General features: G+C 35.0%; 1 protein-coding gene across 12 annotated transcripts in view; it reads left to right on the top strand.

The window, feature by feature from the left end:
* The window catches only part of CEP83 (centrosomal protein 83), a 147,595-nt gene that overhangs the window by 62,462 nt on the left and 62,461 nt on the right, over positions 1-22,672 (top strand). For 11 of the 12 annotated variants that reach the window (XR_012005850.1, XR_012005849.1, XR_012005848.1 and 8 more), the window contains 2 exons: positions 14,620-14,871; positions 17,415-17,546. The exons of the other annotated variant lie outside the window; for it this stretch is intronic. Coding sequence is in view for 1 of the 11 variants with exons in the window: in XM_072773119.1 (XP_072629220.1) it covers positions 14,620-14,871; positions 17,415-17,546 (384 nt within the window). In the remaining 10 variants the exon portion in view is untranslated. The remainder of the gene's footprint in view (positions 1-14,619; positions 14,872-17,414; positions 17,547-22,672) is intronic. 12 annotated transcript variants of the gene reach the window in all.

Here is a 22,672-nt window from a genome sequence, read left to right as displayed (position 1 = left end):
AAGTAGGGTTTATGACATGCATGAAAACCTGGTTCAACATTAGAAAATGAATTAATGTAACCCATCTCCTCAACAGGCCAAAAAAGAAAAATCCTATCAAAAAGAAAAATGATCCCATCATTAGCTGCAGAAAAATCATTTGAGAGAATCCAACATCCATTCTTGATTAAAAAAAAAAAAAAAAAAAAACCTCAGCAAACTAGGAATAGAGGGGAACTACCTCAGCTTGTTAAAGAACGTCTACACAAAACCTATAACTAACATCATACTTAATGGTGTTAAGTTAGAGCTTTCCCACTAAGATCAGGAACAATGAGACACAGATATCCTTTTACCACTCCTTTTCAACATCATGCTGGGAGTCTTATTTAATACAGTAAGACAAGAAAAGGAAATAAAAGACATACAGATTTGGTAGGGAGAAATAAAACTTTTTGCTTGCACATACATGATTGTCTATGCATAAAATCTGAAACAGTGAGCAAAGAACTCTTGAAACTAATAATCACAGTGAACTTGCAGAATATAAGGTTAATGTACAAAAGACCACCAGATTCGTATGTAATAGTAATGCTCAGATGGAATTTGAAATTAAAGACATAGTATCGCTTATGATAGCATCCCCCAAAATGAAATACTGACATATAAATCTGAAAAAAAAAAGTAGGTCTATATGAAGAAAACTACAGACTGATGAACAAAATTAAAGAACTAAGTAAATGGAGTGATAGTCCATGTTTGTAGATAGACTCAGTGTTGTCAACATGCCTGTTCTAATTTCATCTATAGTTTCAGTGCAATCCTAATAAAAATGCCAGCAAGTTATTTTGTTGATATCAACAAACTGCTTCTGAAGTGTATATAGAGAGACAAAGACCCAGGATAGCCAACAAAATGTTACAGAACAAAGTCAGATGACTGACACTGTCTGACATCAGAATTTATTATAAAGCTATTGCAACCAAGTGTGCTATGGGCAAAAGAACAAATAGATCGATAGAACAGTCCAGAGTGTCTAGAAATAGACTTATACAAATATAGCCATTTGGTCTTTGACAAAAGAGAAAAGGCAGAATGAAGAAAGTCTTTTCATCAAATGGTGCTAAAACAATTTAACATGCACATTCAAACAAAATCTAGACACAAACCATATACCTTTCACAAAAATTGAAAGTAGAACATAACCCTAAATATAAAACTTAAAAATATCAAACTCCTAGAAGATAGCAGAAGAAAAGCCTAGATGACCTTGGGTTTGGTGATGACTTTTTAGATACACAATGAAGAATACAATACACAAAAGAAGTCATTGATAAGTTAGACTTTATTAAAGTTAAAGACCTCTGTGAAAGACATTTTAAGAAAATGAGAAGAGAAGCCATTGACTGGTAGAAAATATTTGGCAAGGGCACATATGATAAAGGACTGCACATATTCAAAGAACTTTGAAACTCAACAGTAAGGAAACCACCTTATTTATTTATTTATTTATTTATTTATTTATTTATTCATTCATTCATTCTTTCATTCATTCATTCATTCGAGACACAGAGACAGAGGCAGAGGGAGAAGCAGGCTCCCCGCAAGGAGCCCAATGCAAGACTCGATCCTGGAGTCCGGGATCACGACCTGAGCCAAAGGCAGACGCTCAACCACTGAGCCACCCAGGCGTCCCAAGAAACAACCTTATTTAAAGTTTAAAAATGGGCCAAACACTCGAACAGACATCTCACCAAAAGATAAACACGTGGCAAATTAGTGTATGAAAATATGTTCAACATTGCATGTTATTAGGGAATTGAAAATTAAAGTAAGATACTACAATACACATTTTGAGAATGGTCAGATCCAAAACACTGGTGATACTAGTTGCCAGTGAGGATGTGGAACATCAGGACTTCCCACCATTATTGGTGGGAATGCAAAATGGTACAGCAACTATAGAAGACAGTTTGGCAGTTTCTTACAAAATAAACATAATTTTGGAATCAAAAAAGACCCCAAATAGCCAGGGGAGTATTAAAGAAAACCATAGCTGGGGGCATCACAATGCCAGATTTCAGGTTGTACTACAAAGCTGTGATCATCAAGACAGTGTGGTACAGGCACAAAAACAACTTTATGGTCAACTAATATTCGACAAAGCAGGAAAGACTATCCACTGGAAAAAAGACATCTCTTCAATAAATGGTGCTGGGAAAATTGAACATCCACATGCAGAAGAATGAAACTAGACCATTCTCTTACACCAGACACAAAGATAAACTCAAAATGGATGAAAGATCTAAATGTAAGACAAGATTCCATCAAAATTATAGAGGAGAACACAGGCAACATCCTTTTTGAACTTGGCCACAGCAACTTCTTGCAAGATACATCCATGAAGGCAAGAGAAACAAAAGCAAAAATGAATTATTAGGACTTCATCAAGATAAGAAGCTTCTGCACAGCAAAAGAAACAGTCAGTGAAACTAAAAGACAACCTACAGAATGGGAGAAGATATTTGCAAATGGTCTATCAGATAAAGGGCTAGTATCCAAGATCTATAAAGGACTTACTAAACTCAACAACAAAGAAACAATCCAATCATGAAATGGGCAAAAGACATGAACAGAAATTTCACAGAGGAAGATATAGACATGGCCAACAAGCACATGAGAAAATACTCTGCATCACTTGCCATCAGGAAAATACAAATCAAAACCACAATGAGATCCCACCTCATACCGGTGAGAATGGTGAAAATTAACATAAGACAGGAAACCACAAATGTTGGAGAGGATGTGGAGAAAGGGGAACCGTCTTGCACTGTTGGTGGGAATGTGAACTGGTGCAGCCACCCTGGAAAACTGTGTGGAGGTTCCTCAAAGAGTTAAAAATAGATCTGCCCTATGACCCAGCAATTGCACTGCTGGGGATTTACCTCAAAGATACAGATGCAGTGAAACGCCAGGACACCTGCACCCCGATGTTTCTAGCAGCAATGTCCACAATAGCCAAACTGGAAGGAGCCTCGGTGTCCATCGAAAGATGAATGGATAAAGAAGCTGTGGTCTGTATACAATGGAATATTACTCAGCCATTAGAAACGACAAATACCCACCATTTGCTTCGAGGTGGATGGACCTGGAGGGTATTATGCTGAGTGAAATAAGTCAATTGGAAAAGGGCAAACATTCTATGGTCTCATTCATTTGGGGAATATAAAAGTTAGTAAGAGGGAGTAAAGGGAATGGAGAGAAAATGAGTGAAAATATCAGTGAGGGTGACAAAACATGAGAGACAGCTAACTCTGGGAAATGAACAAGGGGTAGTGGAAGGGGAGGTGGGCAGGGGGTTGGGGTGACTGGGTGATGGGCACTGAGGGGAGCACTTGGCGGGATGAGCACTGGGTGTTATGCTATATGTTGGCAAATTGAACTCCAATAAAAAAATAAAAAATAATAAACATAATCTTAAGTGAGATGCATCAGTCATACTTTTTGATATTTACTTAACTAAAAATTTGTTTCCGTACAACCACTGTGCACAGTTATTACTAGCAGCTTTATTCCTAAATTGCCAAAATGTAAACGATAAGTCCTTTGGTAGGTGAGTGGTTAAATGAACGGTGGTATGTGCAGACAAGAAAAGAAATGGAGAAACCTTCATTACATATTCCTAAGTGAAAGAAGCTAATCTGGAAAGGCTGTATATTGTAGTATTTCAACTATGTGACATTCAGGAAAAGGCAAAACTATAGAGACATTAAAAATATCAGTGGTTGCCAGGGATTAGGAGAAAGGGAGGGATGAGCCCAGAGAATTTTTAGAGCAGTGACACTATTCTGTGTGATACTAAAGTGACGGGTACATGTCAGTACTCATAGAATGTACACCACCAGGAGTGAACCCTAATGTAAACTGTAGACTTCTGGTCATAATGATATGTTACTGTGTGTTCATCAGTTGTAACAAATCTACCCTCTGGGGTGTGATGCTGATAGCAGGGAAGCTGTGGATATGTGGGGATAGGGACATATGGAGCTCTACTTTCTGCTCAATTTTGATGTGAACCTAAAACTGCTATAAAATATAAAGACCTTTTTTTAGTGTAACGACTTATTTTTTAATGCCGATATAATTAACGTACAGTGTTATATTAGTTTTAGGTGTGCAATACAGTGATTGAGCAGTTCTATACATTACTCATTGCTCATGGTAAGTGTACTCTTGATCACCTTTATCTGTTTCACCCATTGCCCCACCCACCTCTGGTAACCACCCCCTTGTTCTCTATAGTTTATTTTTTGCCTCTTTTTTTTCTTTGTTCATTTTTTTTGTTTCTCAAATTTTACATATGAGTGAAATCATATAGTATTTGTCTTTGACTTATTTCACTTAAATTATACCCTTTAGATCCATCTTTCTTATTTCAGATGGCAAGATTTCATTCTTTTTGGTGGCTGAGTAATACCTCATTGTATTCACACATACCACATCATCTTTATCCATTCATCTATTGAGGACACTTGGATTGCTTCCATGATTTGGCTATTATAAATAATGCTGCAGTAAACAGGGTTGCATATATCTTTTCAAATTAGTGTTTTCATTTATTTTGGATAAACACCCAGTACTGTGATTACTGGATTGTAGGGTAATTCTATTTTTAGCTCTTTGAGGAACCTCCATGCTGTTTTCCACAGTGGCTGTACCATTTTGCATTCCCACTGACAGTGCATGAGGGTTCCTTTTTTCTACATCCTCGTCAACACTAGTTTCTTGTGTTTTTTATTTTAGCCATTCTGACAGGTGTGAGGTGGTATTTCATTGTAGTTTTGATTTTTGTTTCCCTGATGGTGAGTGACATTGAGTATCTTTTTATGCGTCTCTTGGCATCTGTATGTCTTCTTTGGAGAAATATCTTCATGCCTTCTGCCCATTTTTAATTGAATTATTTGTGGGGTTTTTGGTGCTGCATTGTGTAAGTTATTTATATATTTTGGTTATTAACCCTATATCAGATATATCATTTGCAAATATTTTCTCCCATTCTGTAAGTTGCCTTTTAGTTGTTCCCTTAGCTGTGTAGAAGCTTTTATTTTGATGTAGTCCTAATAGTTTATTTTTGCTTTTGCTTCCCTTGCCTCAAGAGACATCTAGAAAAAATGTTGCTACAGCCAATGTCAGAGAAATTACTGCTTGTCACCCCTTAAAGGATTTTTATGGTTTCAGGTTTCACATTTATATCTTTAATCCAGTTTGAGCTTATTTTTGTGTATGATGTAAGAAAGTGGTCCAATTTCACTCTTTTGCATGTAGCTTTCCAGTTTTCCGAACACCATTTGAAGAGACTTTTTTCCTATTGCATATTCTTTCCTCCTTTGTTGAAGATTAATTGACCATATAATTGTGGGTTTATTTCTGGGCTATCTGTTCTGTTCTCTGGTCTGTGTGTCTATTTTTGTGCCAGTACCATGTTTTGATTACTACAGTTTTGTAGTATATCTTGAAATCTGGGATTGGGATCTCTTCTGTTTTGTTCTTTTCTTTTCTTTTTTTTTTTTTTTTTCAGGGTTGCTTTAGCTATTTGGGTCCATAAGATTTTTAGGATCATTTGTTCTAGTTTGGTAAAAAATGTTGTTGGTATTTTGATAGGGCTTGCAGGAAATCTGTAGACTGCTAAGGGTAGTAGCAACATTTTAATGATATTTGTTCTCCCAATCCATGAGCATGGAATAAAAACTATATTTAAAAAATTGACTGGGCATACAGAGAAGCAGGAGAATTTATTTCATAGTGAAGAAAAAGATCAGTCAACAGAAATAGACCTATAAATTACAGACTTAGTAGACAGTCATTAAACCATATAAATATACTCCGTAAGCTCAAAAAAGTTAAGAGAAACTTCTAACATAATGAGACATATAGAAGATAGTTTTTAAAAAAGTTTTTGTTTATTTATTCAAGAGAGACACACACAGAGGCAGAGACATAGGCAGAGGAAGAAGCAGGCTCCATGCAGGGAGCCCGATGTGGGACTCAATCCCAGGACTCCAGGATCACACCCTGGGCCGAAGGCAGACACTCAGCCGTTGAGCCACCCAGGTGTTCCTGGAAGACATTTTAAAGAAAACATTCTTGTGATAAAAAATACAGCTGACCCTTTAACAACATGGATTTGAACTCTGCAGATCCATTAATAAAATAATTTTATTTTTGATAAATGGAGTATGATACTGTAAATATATTTCTTATAATTCTCTTGACATTTTTTCTCTAGATTGTTTTATTGTAAGAATATAGTATATATACATATAACATACAAAATGTGTCAGTTAACTGTGTTATTCATAAAACTTGCGGTTAGCAGTAGACTATTAGTGGTTAAGTTTTGGGAAGCCAAAAGCTATATGTGGATTTTTGACTTCAGAGGGGGCTGCTGCCCCAGCCCCCTGCTTTGTTCAAGGATCAACAATATAATTGGGAAATACTATAAATGGACTAGATGCTGCAGAGGAAAAGATGTGGCTAAATTGAAGATTTTACAATAGAAACTATCCAAGATGTAAACCAGAGAGAAAAAGGATAGGGAAAAAAAGATGATAAACATATAGATGGACAATGTGTGATAATTCAAATTTTAAAATGAGAAGGGAAAAACAGAAAAAAAAATTTGAAAAAATATTGGCTAAATGTTTTTGATTTCATGAAAACTATAAACCCCCAGATCTGAAACTCTCCATGAAACACATACATAGAAAACACAAAACTACACCAAGTGCACATACTTATTAGTTAAAACTAGTGATAAAGAGTAAATGTTAAAAAGCACCCAGAAGACTTCTCTCAGGAACATGGAGAAGATGTACTTTCCCCTCTTCCTTTTAGTAAGTAAAACAAAAAACTCTGGATGTTATAGGACAGAAGAGTCCCGTTCTCTCAAGGCAAAAGCACTAGGAAATACTGTGGTAAAAACCAGCCCCATCCCAAATTATACCAGCAAAGGCCATTGAAGCACCTAGATTTCCGTCTTCCTCAGGCTATAATGAAGAAACCTAATTTTCAGCCTGGATAATTACCAGAGAAGACAAGGCAAGGGAGGGAGCCAGAGCTTTCATTCACACTTGGCAGTATGTAGGGCTTCTACCTTCCTGCCATGATGGTGTTAGAGATGACATTGGGAGCCTAGATTTTCACAACCTCAACTGGCAGTAAGAAGGTGTACCCTCCCCTGTCTGCTTAGGTCATGTCAGAGAAGACCCAGTGCAGAATCAGGATTTTTGCTACTAACCAGCCCTGGAGGGTTAATGGAAGTTACATCTGACTCTCTGGTGTCAGTGGAGGTCACATAGGGTACAACAACACCCCTGCCATTTAGGGAGCTATTTGTGTGCCTAGTTGGGAGCTGGAACTCCTACCTCTCTCATCTTGGGTATCATAGAACTAAATTAGGGTATCTGTACTACTGCTTCCACTTTGTAGCAATGAGGTGATGATACCATCCTTCCTCTGCCAGAGCCATGCCCTAAAAAGCCAGCTAAAACCAACTTTAAGATCCAGAGTATCCTAATACCCCAAAGAGTCTAGATTTCAGTAGAAAATCACTTGTCATACTGAAGATCTCAAAACTAAAAGACAACCCATGGAATAGGAGAAGGTATTTGCAAATGATATATCTGATAAAGGGTTACTGCCAAAAATCTACAAAGAACTTGTCAAACTAAACACTCAAAAAAACAATAATCCAGTTAAGTAGTAAGAAGATAGGAACAGACATTTTTCCATAGAAGACATCCAGATGGCTAACAGACACATGAAAAGATACTCTGCATCACTCACCATCAGGGATGATGAGATTCCACCTCATACCTGTCATAATGGCTAAAATTAACATAATAAACAACAGATGTTGAAGATGATGTGGAGAAAGGGGAACCCTTTTGCTTCCCCTTTTGTACTGTTGATGGAAATGCAAACTGGTGCAACCACTCTGGAAAACAGTATGGAGTTTCCTCAAAGTTAAAACAGAACTATGACCCAATTATAGCAAGGTAGATATTTACCCGAAGGACACAAAAAAACTGATTTGGAGAGGCACATACACCCTGATGTTTATAGCAGGATTATTAACAATAGCCAAACTACAGAGAGAGCCCAAATGTTCGTTGACTGATGAATGGATAAAGAAGTTGTGGGGTGTGTATAATGGAATATTACCCATTAAAAAGAATGAAATTTTGCCATTTCAACAATGTGAATGGAACTAGAGTGTATTATGCTAGGTGAAATAAATCAGAGAAAGACAAATACCATATGATTTCACTCATATGTGGCATTTAAGAAACAAAACAGATGAACACAGGGGAAGGGAGAAAAAGGGGGAAGCAAACCTTAAGAGACACCTAACTATAGAGAACAAACAGAGGTGGTGTGAACAAATAGGGAGGTGAATGGGTGATGGGTATTAAGGAGGGTACTTGTTGCGATGAGCATTGGGTGTTATATGTAAGTGATGAATCATTAAATTCTACACCTGAAGCTAATTTTACCGTACATATTAACTAGAATTTAAATAAAAAATTGAAATAAAATCTCAAACTAAATGAAAAAAGACAATAGATGCTAATACTGACAGAGATATTAAATTATCTGACAAAGATTTCAAAGCAGCCATGGCAAAATGTTTTAATATACAGTTACAAACGTGAAACAAATGGAAAAAAAATAGTCTTAGCAAAGAAGTAGACAATGTAAAGAACCAAATAAAAATTTTAGAACTGAAAAATATGACCATTGAATTCCCCCTCCCTAAAACAAAAAACAAACGCTCAGTTGTTGGCCTTAACAACAGAATGGAGGGGATAGAGGAAGGAATCTGTGAATTTGAAGATAGAACATCAGAAGTTACATGAACAAGCCATAAAAATGGATTTAAAAAAAAGAAATGAACCATAGGTACTTGTGGACTATCACAAAAGGTCTAAGAATTTGTTCTTGAAAAGAGAGCGCAAAGTACTTGGAGAAATAAAGACTGAAAACTCCCTAAATTTGGTAGACACAAACGTAGATTCAAGAAGCTAAGTGAATATCAAAACAGGATAAAACGAAAGTAATCTATGCTAAGAAACATCATATTCAAACTTATAAAAACCATAGGGAAAAAAATCATTTTTTTCTCTTGAAAAAATCATTTTTCTTTCAAAAGATCTTGAAAGCAGTGAGAGAAATGATACCTAACTTAGAGAGGGTTAACATTTCCAAGACATTTCTCATCTGAACCCATAGAGGCCAGAAGGAAGTGCTGTGGTATTATCAAATGCTAACAGGAAAGAAGTATCAACTCCTAGTTATCCAGCAAAAATGTCCTTCAGGAATGAAGACTAAATTATAAATTAAGACATTCTTAGAATAGGGAAAACTAAGACAATCTGTTGCAGAATGTCTATGGGAAATTCTCTACACAGAAAGAAAACAGTAAAAGAATGAACCTCAAAACATCAAGGAGGCTAAAAGAACACAGTAATCAAAACTGTCCATATATACAGTAGATAGTCCTTTCCTGAGTGAGTTTTCTGTATTTTGTTTGATGGTTAAAGGAAACATAATGCTGTCTGATGTGATTTTAAATGTATAAATCTGTAAAATGATGTGGTTTTAAATAGTGGAGGTAATTAAGACATTATAAACAAGGGCAAAAGGATATAAGGAGAGATAAAGTTTCTAACTCACTTGAATTGGTAAAATGAACCCTGTAGACGGTAATAAGGTATGTATATATAATGCCTGGAGCAACAACTAAGAAAGCTGTACAAAGATATAGATACAGACAAATATAGGTAAATCAAATAGAATCCTAAAAAAATGTTTAAGGAGCTCACAGGCAAGAAGAAAGGAAACAAACTTAGAACAAGAAATAGGAAAAGAAAACTTAAGCCATAACATACTCATAATAAAGGTAAAGAGTGTAAATATAACAAAAGAAATTTGCAGAGTTGATTTTGTCTTTAAAAAATTTATTTTTTGGAGAAAGAGAGTGAGTGGGGAGAGAGGCAGAGGAAGAGAGAGAATCCCAAACACGGGGCTGGATCTCACGACTCAGATCATGACCTGAGCCAAAATCAAGAGTTGCATGCTTAACTGACTGAGCCACCCAAGCACCCCTGCAGAGTTGATTTTAAAAATGAAAGACCCAACTGTATGTTGTCTATGGGAAATTTCAAATATAACAGTATAGGCAGCGAAAGGACAGAAAAAGATATGTCTTGTAAATATTCAAATATTAGAAGAAGCAGACGTGACTATATTACTATCAGACAAAGTAGACTTGAGAGCAAAGAAAACTACCAGAGGTGAAGATTATGTAATAATGAAAAATGTTAGTCTGTCAGGAACGGACATTCATAAATGCATGTGAACTAAACAGAACTGTAAAATATGTGAAGCAAAAATTGACAGAACTAAAAGGAGAAATAGATGAATCCATAATTGTTGGAGATTTGGCACTCTTGTTTCAACAATTAATAGAAAAATTAGAAAAACAGAAAAGATCTAGAAAAACAGAAAAACAACACCATTAACCATCAGAATCTAATCAACATTTATAGAACATTCTACCCAACAACAGTACCTAAACACATTTTTTTCAAGTGGCCCCTGAATATATACCAAAACAGGGTATATCCTGGGCCATAAAATAAACCTCCACAAATTTATAAAAATTGAGATGATATAGAGTGAGTTCTCTAACCACAATAGAATCAAACTAGAAATCAATATCAGAAAGATAGGGAAATCCTCAAACAATTGGAAATGAAATGACACACACCAAGTAATTCACGAGTCAAAGAGGAAATTTCAATAAAAATATATTAATCAAAAAATAATTTTAAAAAACTCCATTAGCCTGGATAAAAATGTAATATGTTAAAATATTTGAGATATAGCTAAAGCAGTGCTGAGAGAAAATGTATAGCACTAAATGCATTCATTAGAAAAGAGGAGAAAAAGATCAAATTAATAATCTAAGCTCCTACCTTAAGAACCTAGAAAAAGAGGATCAAAATAAACCCAAAGTAAGTAGAGGGAAGGAAATAAGAAAAATAAGAGTAAAAATCAATGAAATTGAAAACAGAAAAACATTAGAGAAAATCAGTGAAGCAAAGAGCTTTTATTTGAAAGGATTAATAAAATTGACAAACCTCTAGCAAGACTTGCAAAAAAGAGGGAAGAAACAAATTACTTGTATCAAGAATGAAACCATATCACTCCAGATCTTGTAGACATCAAAAGGGTAATAAGGTAATCTGAAGAACAGCTCTACCCAAACAAATTTGATAAAAATAGATGAAATGGATCAAAAGGCAGATACTATTGCGTCTAACTACATATGAAATAAATAATGTGAATAGCCATATAACAATTAAGAAAACTAAATTCATATTAAAAAACTCACCAAAATTTTTTTTTTTAAATTAAAAACTCACCAAAAGAATGATGTCACTGGAGAATTCCATGAAGTGTTTAAAGTGGAATGAAAACCAGTTCTATACAATGTCTTCCAGAAAATAGAAGAGGAGCGATATTACCAGTTGAGGAAACAGGATAAAGAGTACACAGAAACACTTTAAATTATTTTTTACAATTGCATGTGAACCTACAATCATTGACAAAGTTTAATTAAAAAAATAGATAAGGGGACCTAGGTGACTCTGTTGAGTGTCTGACTCTTGGTTTCAGCTCAGATTGTGATCTCAGGGTTGTGAGTTGGAGCCCTACATCGGGCTTCATGCTCCGTGTGGAGTCTGCTTGAGATTCTCTCTCCCTCTCTTACTGCCCCTCCTGCTGTCTCTCTCTAAAATAAATAAATAAATCTTTAAAAAAAAAGTAAAAAAGTAAAAGTAAGTTATTTTCTACAGAAGAACAAAGGTAAGAATGATGACAGACTTCCTTTTTGAAGTAATAAAAGCCCAAAGACAGTAGAGAAATATCTTTAAAATACTAAAGACAACAAAAACAACATCAAAAACTTAGGCTGTTTGATTCCAGAACCTGTGCTCTTAACCATTTCTCTATGCTGCATCATAAAGATGATAAACACAGAGATGGATGGAGTAATTACATACACCACTTTCTCCTTTTGTGTGCCTGGGGAGTTAGAATGGTACCACCATTCTTTGAAAAGATAGACAACAACTATTCCTAGTACTGGATCTGTTTCTTGTTTATAGTGTTTCCTTCAACAATTTTTTAAAAGTAAAATTGGTTAATACATCATGTTTCCTGTCAGGTAAGCTTATATTCTAGAAGAGAATAAAGTAAATGTAGAGGTAAGTGTAATACAGTCAAATTTGGATAAATGTCATAAAAGAAATTCAGACAAAGCCTTTGGGAAATTTAGAGAAAGGGTTTGAGAGAACAACAAATTATGGGTATCAAGGGAGATTGCATATGAATCTGATTGAGAGTGGAGGAAAAGGGAAGAGCTGAGGATGTGTCCAAGATCTGTGTCCTGATAACTGGTTCAAGAGCAGTGTCATAGTAGTGGTTAAATAGAAGTTCTTTGATAGCACAGGTTTTGTGATTATTTGCTTGTCTGCTAGGTTCTGTAGTATATCCTTACTACCTTAGTACAGTGCTGGATACATAATAGTCAATATTTGTTACACAATATTTGTTAAATAGAGAAATGAAAAGGCAGTAATCAGATATTATAGGAATAATTGGATAGCAAGCTCTAGTTTGGCAGTTAGAAGGGTGGCATCTAATCTTGATTATGCTCTTTGCCAGCTCTGACCATTGTTTCAGCTGTCACGCTGGCTGTCCCACAGATAGCTCTCAAACTACTGGAGAGAGCAATAATACAGGAAACATACTGGTCAAGAACATTAGCTGTCTGACCCTATATGTAAAATGAAGAGGACAAGAGAGATTATTGTTACTAAATGCAATTTTATTTCTAGAGCACTTAGCTAAGCACTTGGTCGATAGTACTCAGTAAAGGACAATATTGTCTGAACTTGAGTGACACGTGGACTCCTGACCTAGATGAGCAACCATACTTGGAATATAGCACATTAAAACTATGAGTTACCTCATGCAAAAAGTTAAATGGTATTTTAAAGATATCCAGCCTGAGACCTTCCTTTTACCTAGTGCCAAAGTGAAAAAGTAACTTGGACAAAGTCACACAGCTATTTGAAGGAAAGAGAATATGGAGGGGAAAAAGGTAGTCAGGGACCAAACCTGAGGGTAGTGCTTATATGTAAAGAGTGAGAGGAAAAATAGACACTAATTAGTTGAACTTGACACCGACTTTTATAGCTGCCTTCTATAGTAAATTTTATTTTCTGGAAAAAAATGATATTTGTCTGCTAGATTGATAGCTCTACCTACATTTCTCATTGACCTCTTCAGTTCAACATGGCTAAAACCAAATTGGAATCACTACATGTTAAAACTGAAAAAGGAGTTTTGAGGGCCTCCAGTCTAACCTCTCATTTTACAGATGAGGAAAACAGATTCTGCACTAAGGTGGAGATCTCACCCTTCTTAGATTCATTTATAGCAATTTGAGCCATCATTCATCTCTTGGGTCACTTTTGCCTAGATTGCAGAGCATTACTTTAAGTCCTTTTGGCTTAGAGTGATCCTCCTAAGCTCATCCTGGTTAGTTGTTAAGACCAGTGATTTTTTATTTTTCTTCAAACAGCTGAATCTTTAAGTTGAATCCTATGAAGAAACCCCAAATATAAAAAGAGACTCAAAGAGGAGCTGCACTGGTTAGCAAAGACATGGGTAGTGGTGGTGGTTGGGGAGATCTGAAAAGGGAAAGGATGAGTTTTACTCTGATAATGTGGCCCTCTCATTCGTGGAGGTGAGGTTCCCTCCAGAGAATGCCTCTGAGGTTAGGAAGCAATTTGAAACTCAGATTTGGAGTCCTGTGGGATCTCGCAGTGATGGTTGGTATGAATGAGAAGATCACTTGTGTTTCTGTTCATCAGATTCCCCCATTGACTTCCACATACCCTGGAGTACTGATTTTTAGTTCTTTCTTGAATCTGTGAAGTAAGAATGAGGCTATTAGTGCAACTAAGCCCTTAATAAACTCCCAGCTATCATTTAAAAACTCTCATCAGTCACATTTGTAGTTATTTACACAGACAAGCAGCTATTTTGTGAATTAAGTGGCTTGGAATAGATAATTTTATTAGTATAGACATAGCCCAAGAATTATTGTCACATGAGGAAAAGCTTAGCAACAATCAGCATATTGATCTTGCATAAACCCCCATAATGTTCTGATGAACTGTAAAATACTTGACACATTTTTAAGTATTTTATAGTATTATTTGTAATTTTGAATTTCAGTTAGCAACTGGTGAAGCCCTGTTCTAGACGATATGGGGAGATAGAGTAAAATAGGCCAAGGTCCTTGCCCTCACATTTGAGTCATTCTGAGTGCAGAATGAAGAAGGTGACGTTTTAGGTTTTTTTCCTTTGTTCTTAATTTCACCACCTGAGCTTTCTTTTTCATATTGTGTATTTGAAATTTTTAGTTTACTGACTTGTAAAGCATATTCATGACTGAAAATTCAATAATTTAAGGTTCTGTGCTTTCTTTCAAATTATTACCAGATTGCAAGACTGGAGAAAGATAAAGAAGAAATACATAATCAGCTGCTTAGTGTTGATCCCACAAAAGACAGCAAACGAATGGAGCAACTTGTTCGAGAGAAAGTCCATTTGTCTCAGAAATTAAAAGGTTTAGAGGCTGAAGTAGCAGAATTAAGGGCTGAAAAAGAGAATTTTGGTGCTCAGGTAGAAAATGTCCAAAGAATTCAGGTGCGGCAGTTGGCTGAGATGCAGACTACAGTCAGATCCCTGGAGGTAAGATTTTAATTGCTTCCCGGTAGAGTATGGCATGCTTTTTTAAAAGTGCAATTGACAAGCCTTTGATTTTTAGAGCATAAATGTATGCTTACCAATCTAATGCTGACGCATTTGTAGAGTCCCGAGAGTATATATTCTTTTTTGTAAAGAAGAAAGCTATTGATTCATAAGCAATAGCTGTGCTACCACATTTACAAAGGGATTATTATTCTTTGAGAGTCAAGACACCTAGTTGAAATGAATTAACCCTTGAAATGCCAGAAAGCAGAATATGCAAAATGTTCAGAATTTGAGTTGAGAGTTAAAGTCCTCTCAAACCAAAAAGAACAATTTTTTCCTAGGTAGTTATTTCCTTATATGGGATTCAAGATATTAAAATCATAAGCCCTGTTTAAACAAAAATACCATAATTTAATATCTTAACAACAGCTTCTTTCTGGAGTAATACAATATACCTTGGTGTTAATGCATATGAGTCTTTAGTGAAATATTTCCCTGAGTTCATTAGAGGAAGATAAGACTTGGCAGAGGTAAGCTGTTACTCTTAGAGGTATTCTGTGAAAATTCTTGGTTTCTGTTGTTGGAGAGGAAAACTTTTTTTCTTCATCTTCTTAGGTTCAGTGTTTGGGGGTTGTGAATTAAACTCACAAAAGACAGATTAACGAGAAAATATAGATATTTGTTCAGGATTTAACAGAAAAATGTGGCTCCAAGTGGTAGTTAGAATTTGGGGCTTATATACCATCTTAAAAGGGAAAGGAGAGGGGGGAAAAGGGTACTTTTGGGAACACAGATGACTTTTAGGAAAGATAAATGAGCCCCTAGGAAAATAGATGGGGGATATGACCATTTTGTGACAATGTATAGGTGATTTCTTATCCTGGTACTGATTTCTCCCTTAATAGGAGTCAGTCTTCCTTGGCTATGAAACCCTAAGGGAGGGGAATTATAATTCTTTCTGGAGGCTCTGCTTTTCAGCAGCTAACAGGAGTTCAGGGAAAAACCTTTTCCTGTGTCTATTGATTATCAAATGCCTTCAGCTCAAAATAATTTTTATGTTGCAGTGACATATTCTGTATCCCTTCACCATCTTGTTTAGATGTGCTTACTCTTCCTAGTTCTCAGTGTCTAACATGTAGCAAATATATCGTTTTAATTGTTGGATTTATTTTGAGCAATCCAGAGTGTGTGTGTCTGTGTGTGTGTTTTAGAATAGTTGTGAGATGATTAGAGTTGTAGGGAAATTAGTGGGCGCCTAGCAAGATAGTGATTTTTTTTTTTTAAGCCAACAAACTGGGTACAGAGAGCATATTGGTATGATTTGAAGAGTAGAAATCACCTTTTTATTTTTGGATGAAGTTTCTGACAGTATTTACCGGTTTCCTGAACTAAAGTTGTATCATTGGACCTTAGACATGAGGCACTTCAGAATGGTAGTGTTACGTGGCTACTCTTCCATCTTTAATGTATTTATAGTGACAGAATAAGTGGGATGATTGCAACTGAATACAGTGTATGATCTCGATGCAGTGCTTTTCATTGAGGTCATTCAGAGATGATGTTCAGGATGACTTGAGTGATTATGAAAGATGGGAGGTTCATTTGTGACATCTTCAAAAGAGCCTATAGTTAATTTTATCATTTGTCAGATGAAATAAGCAGCAACATTTCTTTCTTTGAGGTTTTTTTTTTTTTTTTTTTTTGGCTATTGTTGTGCCCAAAGAGTATCATTTTATATGTGAGGAAAATAGCTTTTTCCTGAATTATTTGTTGAATATACTATTTAAGGAATATTTAAGAAATATAGGAAATGAGATCTTACAAAACTGTGAAGCTTATTCTTTAAATGTCATTTTAATTTTACCTGTTTTGAGGAGAAGTTTTTTTGAAGAGCCTTTAGTTTTCACTTTCTAATGGAAGTTAGAAATGAAACTATGTTACCAACCAGAAGTTTTCTTGACAAGTTACAGACTTAAGAATCTTTATATGATATGATGGGTTTAAGAGCTCTTGAGCTCTTTGTTCATCCTTCTAAAGGCTCCAGATTAGTTGAGGATTTTGAATTTTTAAATCTCATTTTTATTTTTTTAATCGCCCTTGATTTTCAGATTTTTAGTTCTCACTCACTACTACAAATGAACCATTTCTTCTACTTTGTAATGTACTTTTATATTTCTACATTCTGTATTGAAACCCCCAGAAATGTTTGTTTGAATTGTGCCAACAATAAGAGTAAATAGATATCAAGTGAGTGCATTAGATACTCTCTTTCATGAGAGGAGTGTGTGTGTTTTATTTTGTTGGTGGCTGTTGATAAATGTCATTTGTCCAGAGACTTTTGTTGCATATTTTCTGGAGTGAATATCTTTCATTTAAATTCTGCCAATTATTTTGAGAAAACTCTTGTTGCTTTGATACATGTTAATATTGGTCAGGTTTTGAATAACTGGGGATAGTATGATTATACATATATTTTAAATAGTGCTTAATTTATTTTTATATAAAAATCATGAGTACATTTAAAATATTTTTTAATAAAGGCTGAAAAACAGTCAGCTAAACTACAGGCTGAACGCTTGGAAAAAGAGCTACAATCAAGCAGTGAACAAAATACTGTTCTAATCAGTAAATTGCATAAAGCTGAACGGGAAATAAATACGTTGACCAGTAACGTAAGTCATCTCATGTTTCTACTTCATCCTTTAGAATGCTTGATATGGCAGAATAACAAATTTTTTATTTGAATTGTTTACTTCTCTATATTGAAATCTTCTTTTATTCTGTCATTCTGCCTTCCAAATACGTATAGAATCTGACCAGTGTTTACCACGTTTACTGTGATTACTCTTATCTGAGCCATGGTTTCTCTAGACTCTTTTACAGTGGGCCCCTAACTACCTATTTAGAGCTCTGTGTGATTTGTCCTCTGCAGTCTTTCCAGAGCCATCACAGTCCAGTTTTTTCCCTCCTGTTCTCTTGGCTTCGGCCTTACTGGCCTTCTTCTCACTCTTACTTACTACTGTCCTGGGGCCTTGGCACTTGCCTGCCTGACATGGTCTTCCTTCACATTCATGTAGTTTGCTTTCTCCCCTCTTTCAGATGTCACATTATCAGACAGGCCTTCTTGTCTTCACTTTGTAAAATACCATCTTCTTCCTGCCTCACTCTCTGTCTTCTTTATCTGCTTTGTTTTTCTCCATAGCTCTTTTTTTTTTTTTTTTTTAAGATTTTACTTATTTATTCATGAGAGACACACAGAGAGAGAGGCAGAGATATAGGCAGAGGGAGAAGCAGACTCCTTGCAGAGAACTTGATGCGGGACTCGATCCCAGGACCCCAGAATCACACCCTGAGCCAAAGACAGATGCTCAACCACTAAGCCACCCAGGTACCCCTTCTCCATAGCTTTTAACACCATTTGATATACTTATATTTGTCCTATTTTTTTGTCTCCTTTTCTCTCCTACCCTCTTTTCCTTCAACCAACTGTAAGCTTTATGAAGAAGGACATTGCTTTTATTACTCCTCACACTTCATCCCCTGGAACAGTATTGACACACAACAGGCACTTAATAAATATTTGTTAAATGAGTAAACTAATAATAGCAGCATGGTCTGCATTTACGTTACTTTAATTTTATTTTTTTAAAAAGATTTGTTTGTTTTAGACACTGAAAGAGCACGAGAGAGAGAAAGAGAGAGTTAAGGGGATGTGCAGGCAGAATCTCAGGCAGACTCCCTGATGAGTACACAGCACCATGTGGGGCTCAGTCCCAGGACCCCAAGTTCATGATCTGAGCTGTCCACTTGACCAACTAAGCTATGCAAGTGCTCCTATGATGTTTTTAATATCATAAAAATTAAAAATAATTTTAATTTTTTAAAATTAAAATTTTGTTTGTACATCTTCTATATACTAAGTTTTCTCAGGAACTTACAGTTTTCCCCCTCATATGCTGTATATGTATAGATGAGGAATCTTGTAACCAGAAATAGGATAGCAATGATATAAGTGTTTTGTAGAAAACCGTGGTGAATAATAGTATCAGCTGTGGAGTCAGACAGACTAGATTCAAATTCTGTTTCTTTTCCTTACTAGCTGTGTGACCTTGAGCAAGTAGTGTTTTTCTTTATAATGTAAAACTAATATCTACCTTATAGAATATGGCAAAATTATATGCAATATTATGCATAAAGTCTAGTAGATAATCACCCAAATATTAACTACTATTAATGATATTACTTGGAGGCATCTTGGAAATAAGTTTGGTTTCTGAATCATGAAATCAGTTATTTTCCATCAAAACAGAGCTATGTAAAATTACCTTAAAAAACAAAATGGCTCCCAGACCAGAAGGAACTTACTGTAGCCTAGTAGAAATGAACTTATCTAGAGGAGTAATGTGTTTATCATAAATTCCTTGGTCACGGAGTTGCTTGAGAAAACTTAGGCAGTGATTATGACAGAGAGAAAATAGAGTTTTACTCAGTAGAATGTAAGTATTTTGGTCCCATTGAAGAGATCATTCTTATTGTGGAAGGAATACACCAGTCTGTTTTAAATGGTAGGCATGAAACTATTAATTCATTTTATTCCATTTGTTCTGATTGTATGAGCACCAGACAACTTTCTGTTATTTGACTTCCCATGTAATTTTGTCTACAGGGAGAGAATGCACCCTTGTTTTTCAGATATAGAGTGTTCTTTTTTCCATTAAAATATTTTTTTCACCATTTTTCTTACAGTTCTGATTTTATAGACCAATCTTTGTAAACTTTATTAATGTGAGTCCAGCCTTGAGAGTGATGATTTCTGTGTCGTCTGAAAGGTCATAAACCATAATACTATATGCAGTAGATGCCACCCTTGGGAGATAGTCTACCCAGCTTTTTCCATGCCAAACACATACTCTTTTATGTTTGCAGATTCTGTTTCTAATGGCATTTAAAATTTTTGTCTGAATTTTTATACCTTACAGTTGACAAAGTGGTTTTGTAGCCAGCATATCATTTAATGGCTGACACTAGAAAGAATAAGTGAAAATGAGGCAAGAAGATTTTTAATTGTTGAAATACTTTAATTCAGATGTCTTCTAGTTTAGCTTACAGGTTGAGACTAAGATGTATTTAGAAGTTAAAAACTGTTACTTTGGAGGAGGTAATGAAATACAATGGAAAAGTCCATAGGCTTTGAATTAGATAAATCTGTTTTTTGATCCTGACTCATTTTTATCTCACTCATTACCTGTGTAACTTCTGATTTGCTTAACTTTTTTTTCTTAAGATTTTATTTATTTATTTATGAGAGACACAGAGAGGCAGAGACATAGGCAGAGATTCGGAACTTGATTCCAGGACCCTGGGATCATGTCCTGAGCAGAAGGCAGATGTTCAACCACTGAGCCACTCAGGCATCCCTGATTTGTTTAACTTTTAAGTGAGAACATTGCCTATCTCTTACATGATTTTTCTAAGATTAAAAATGGTATTGAATACAGTAAATAGTAGCCTATGATTAAAATAATGACAGTTTTACACTAGTGATATCCTTAAATGAGAAAATGATATAACATAACAGAACTTTGAGCCTATTGACTAGTTCTATTCCTCACTGTATCAAAGAACTTTAGGCAAGTTTCCTCATAGATGAAATGAACAATGTTCTAGCTCATCTCTAGGAACTCATCTAGCCTCCTAAGATTATGTAAGTACTACTGTAAAATAAATTAATAATTTAGTTGCTTCCTAATTAGCTTAAGTAGATTATTTGTACATTCAATATTAAGAGATATATGTTGAGGTCCTACAATGATAGAGTATGCAAAGAAATAGAGTATACAAAGAAGTAAATTTGGGAATTTCTCTCATGCCTTTCTTCCAATTCTGATATTGCTAAGAGTTGTACTATTTTAAAGACACACTTGGATTTTTTGCATATAAATGGCATATTAAAAACTACCCTTCAGCTTTAGACAAACCAAGTTTTTTTTTGAATCATGCATGTAAAAATATTTCATTGGAAAGATAAACTTTAAAGTGATTTTTCAAACGTGATTGTCACAGTTTTCTTTGCAACTCGAAATTTTCATCAATATTTTACAACTCTCTATATGTGCTGCCGAAGCGAGCACAATATTTTACAACTCTAGCAAATGGTTGTTTGCAATGCAAAGGAGCACCTGGGGTGTATTTGTCTAAGTTATTCAAATTTGTAAATGCTCCTCAGGTTTTTTAACAGAATTATGTCATTGTGACTCTAAGTGTCTTGGATTAAAAACTATTACCAAAGATAGCTTGAAAATGGTGACCTTAAAGATATTTCACATTCAATGAGATAAATTCTAGTTACCTCAGGAGGTGTTTGATCTTTAAAATTCCAATACAAATATGCAGTTTTAAGGAAATAATCCCACACGGTTATCCTTATTAGCTACATTAATGAGGTCATACCATCTCGGACCTTTGAAAAAGATCAGAATTTGAGAACTCTTCTTGGGAATTTGTGTCAAGAGCTTCTTGAGTAATAAGTTTTTTCCACTCTTTCTTGCTTAGTTATATTGTTTTCTTGCACGTCTATATGTATATGTGTAATTTAGCAGCTTCTGAACTCTTGTAAAATGCCTACTATTGCCATTTTTTATTATTCTTAAAGTTAGTAGTAAGTAGTACTTTCTAAATACTTGGTTTCTGTTATGTCAAAAGCATAAAGCAAACTGGCAACATGAAGGCCAGAATGGAAAATGCATTGTGATAAAAACAAAAGTAAAACAGAGTACCTCGGCCCAGGGGAGCTTCAAAAGACTCTGAATCTCTTGAAATTATTTTAACATTTTAACATTATACATTTTGTTTAGGAAAAGATCTCTAGTTTTCTAGGACTTTTGAGACCTGATCACAAAGAAGGTGAAGAACCAGGGATCTACAGTCAGAAAAGTTTATTGTGACTAGTTGGGATTTGGTTCAGATGCCTACTGTTTGTTCTAGCTAAGTAATAAATATTCATGTAAGTTTTCATTTTTAATAAATAATTCCTTTACCAACATTTTATGAAGTTAACAATTACTATTAGTGTAAGTGCATTCATTATTTTAGGATGATAGAAGTGTGGTGCTAAAGGAACTGCAACTCTTATAGGTCCATAGATGAGTAAATTCGAATGCAGTGAGGACAAATACTTTGCTTGAGGATATACCACTGGTTTTATAATAAAAGTAGGCCTGAAGACAGAATTTACTTGTTTGACTTCCTGTCTACTGTTCTTTCAGTTTCAATAATTATAGTTTAGTTGAAAAATATTTTTCTCAGGGTGAAATGAGTTAAGAAATAGGTTTGTATATATTTCATAGTTCTTATTGAACTGAAATGAATCCAGTTTTTCCAAAATAAGATGGCTGCAGATTTCCACCTCCTATTTAAAGAAGCTACGGTGTGGTTTGTTAATTAACTACTATGTCATTCTTAACCTTTTACAGCAGGTTATATAATAGCTTATGATTTCACTTGTTATAGAAATTGGATTTTCATTGTAGTTGTATTTCTTCAAAATTTTAAAAACATTTATAGTTTAAATTCTGTCCATGAAATTATAATGTAGTAAACCCAATTCATAGGAAGTTTAAATTGTGAAAATAGAATTTCTTAGTTGCTTTCATGTACTTAAACGTTGTTCTGTGAGACTTGCTTTCATAGAAAAGAACTTTAGAAATGTTTAAAACTGCAAGCCTGATGTCAGCACAAGGTATTCACTTTATGTAATGTCATTTAAAAATCTAGTTTTTTGGAAGCAAAGCACACATCT

Source organism: Canis lupus, chromosome 13 (assembly GCF_048164855.1).
Source record: "Canis lupus baileyi chromosome 13, mCanLup2.hap1, whole genome shotgun sequence".
Classification (NCBI taxonomy): domain Eukaryota; kingdom Metazoa; phylum Chordata; class Mammalia; order Carnivora; family Canidae; genus Canis; species Canis lupus.
This window is presented reverse-complemented; position numbering and strand designations above follow the sequence as displayed.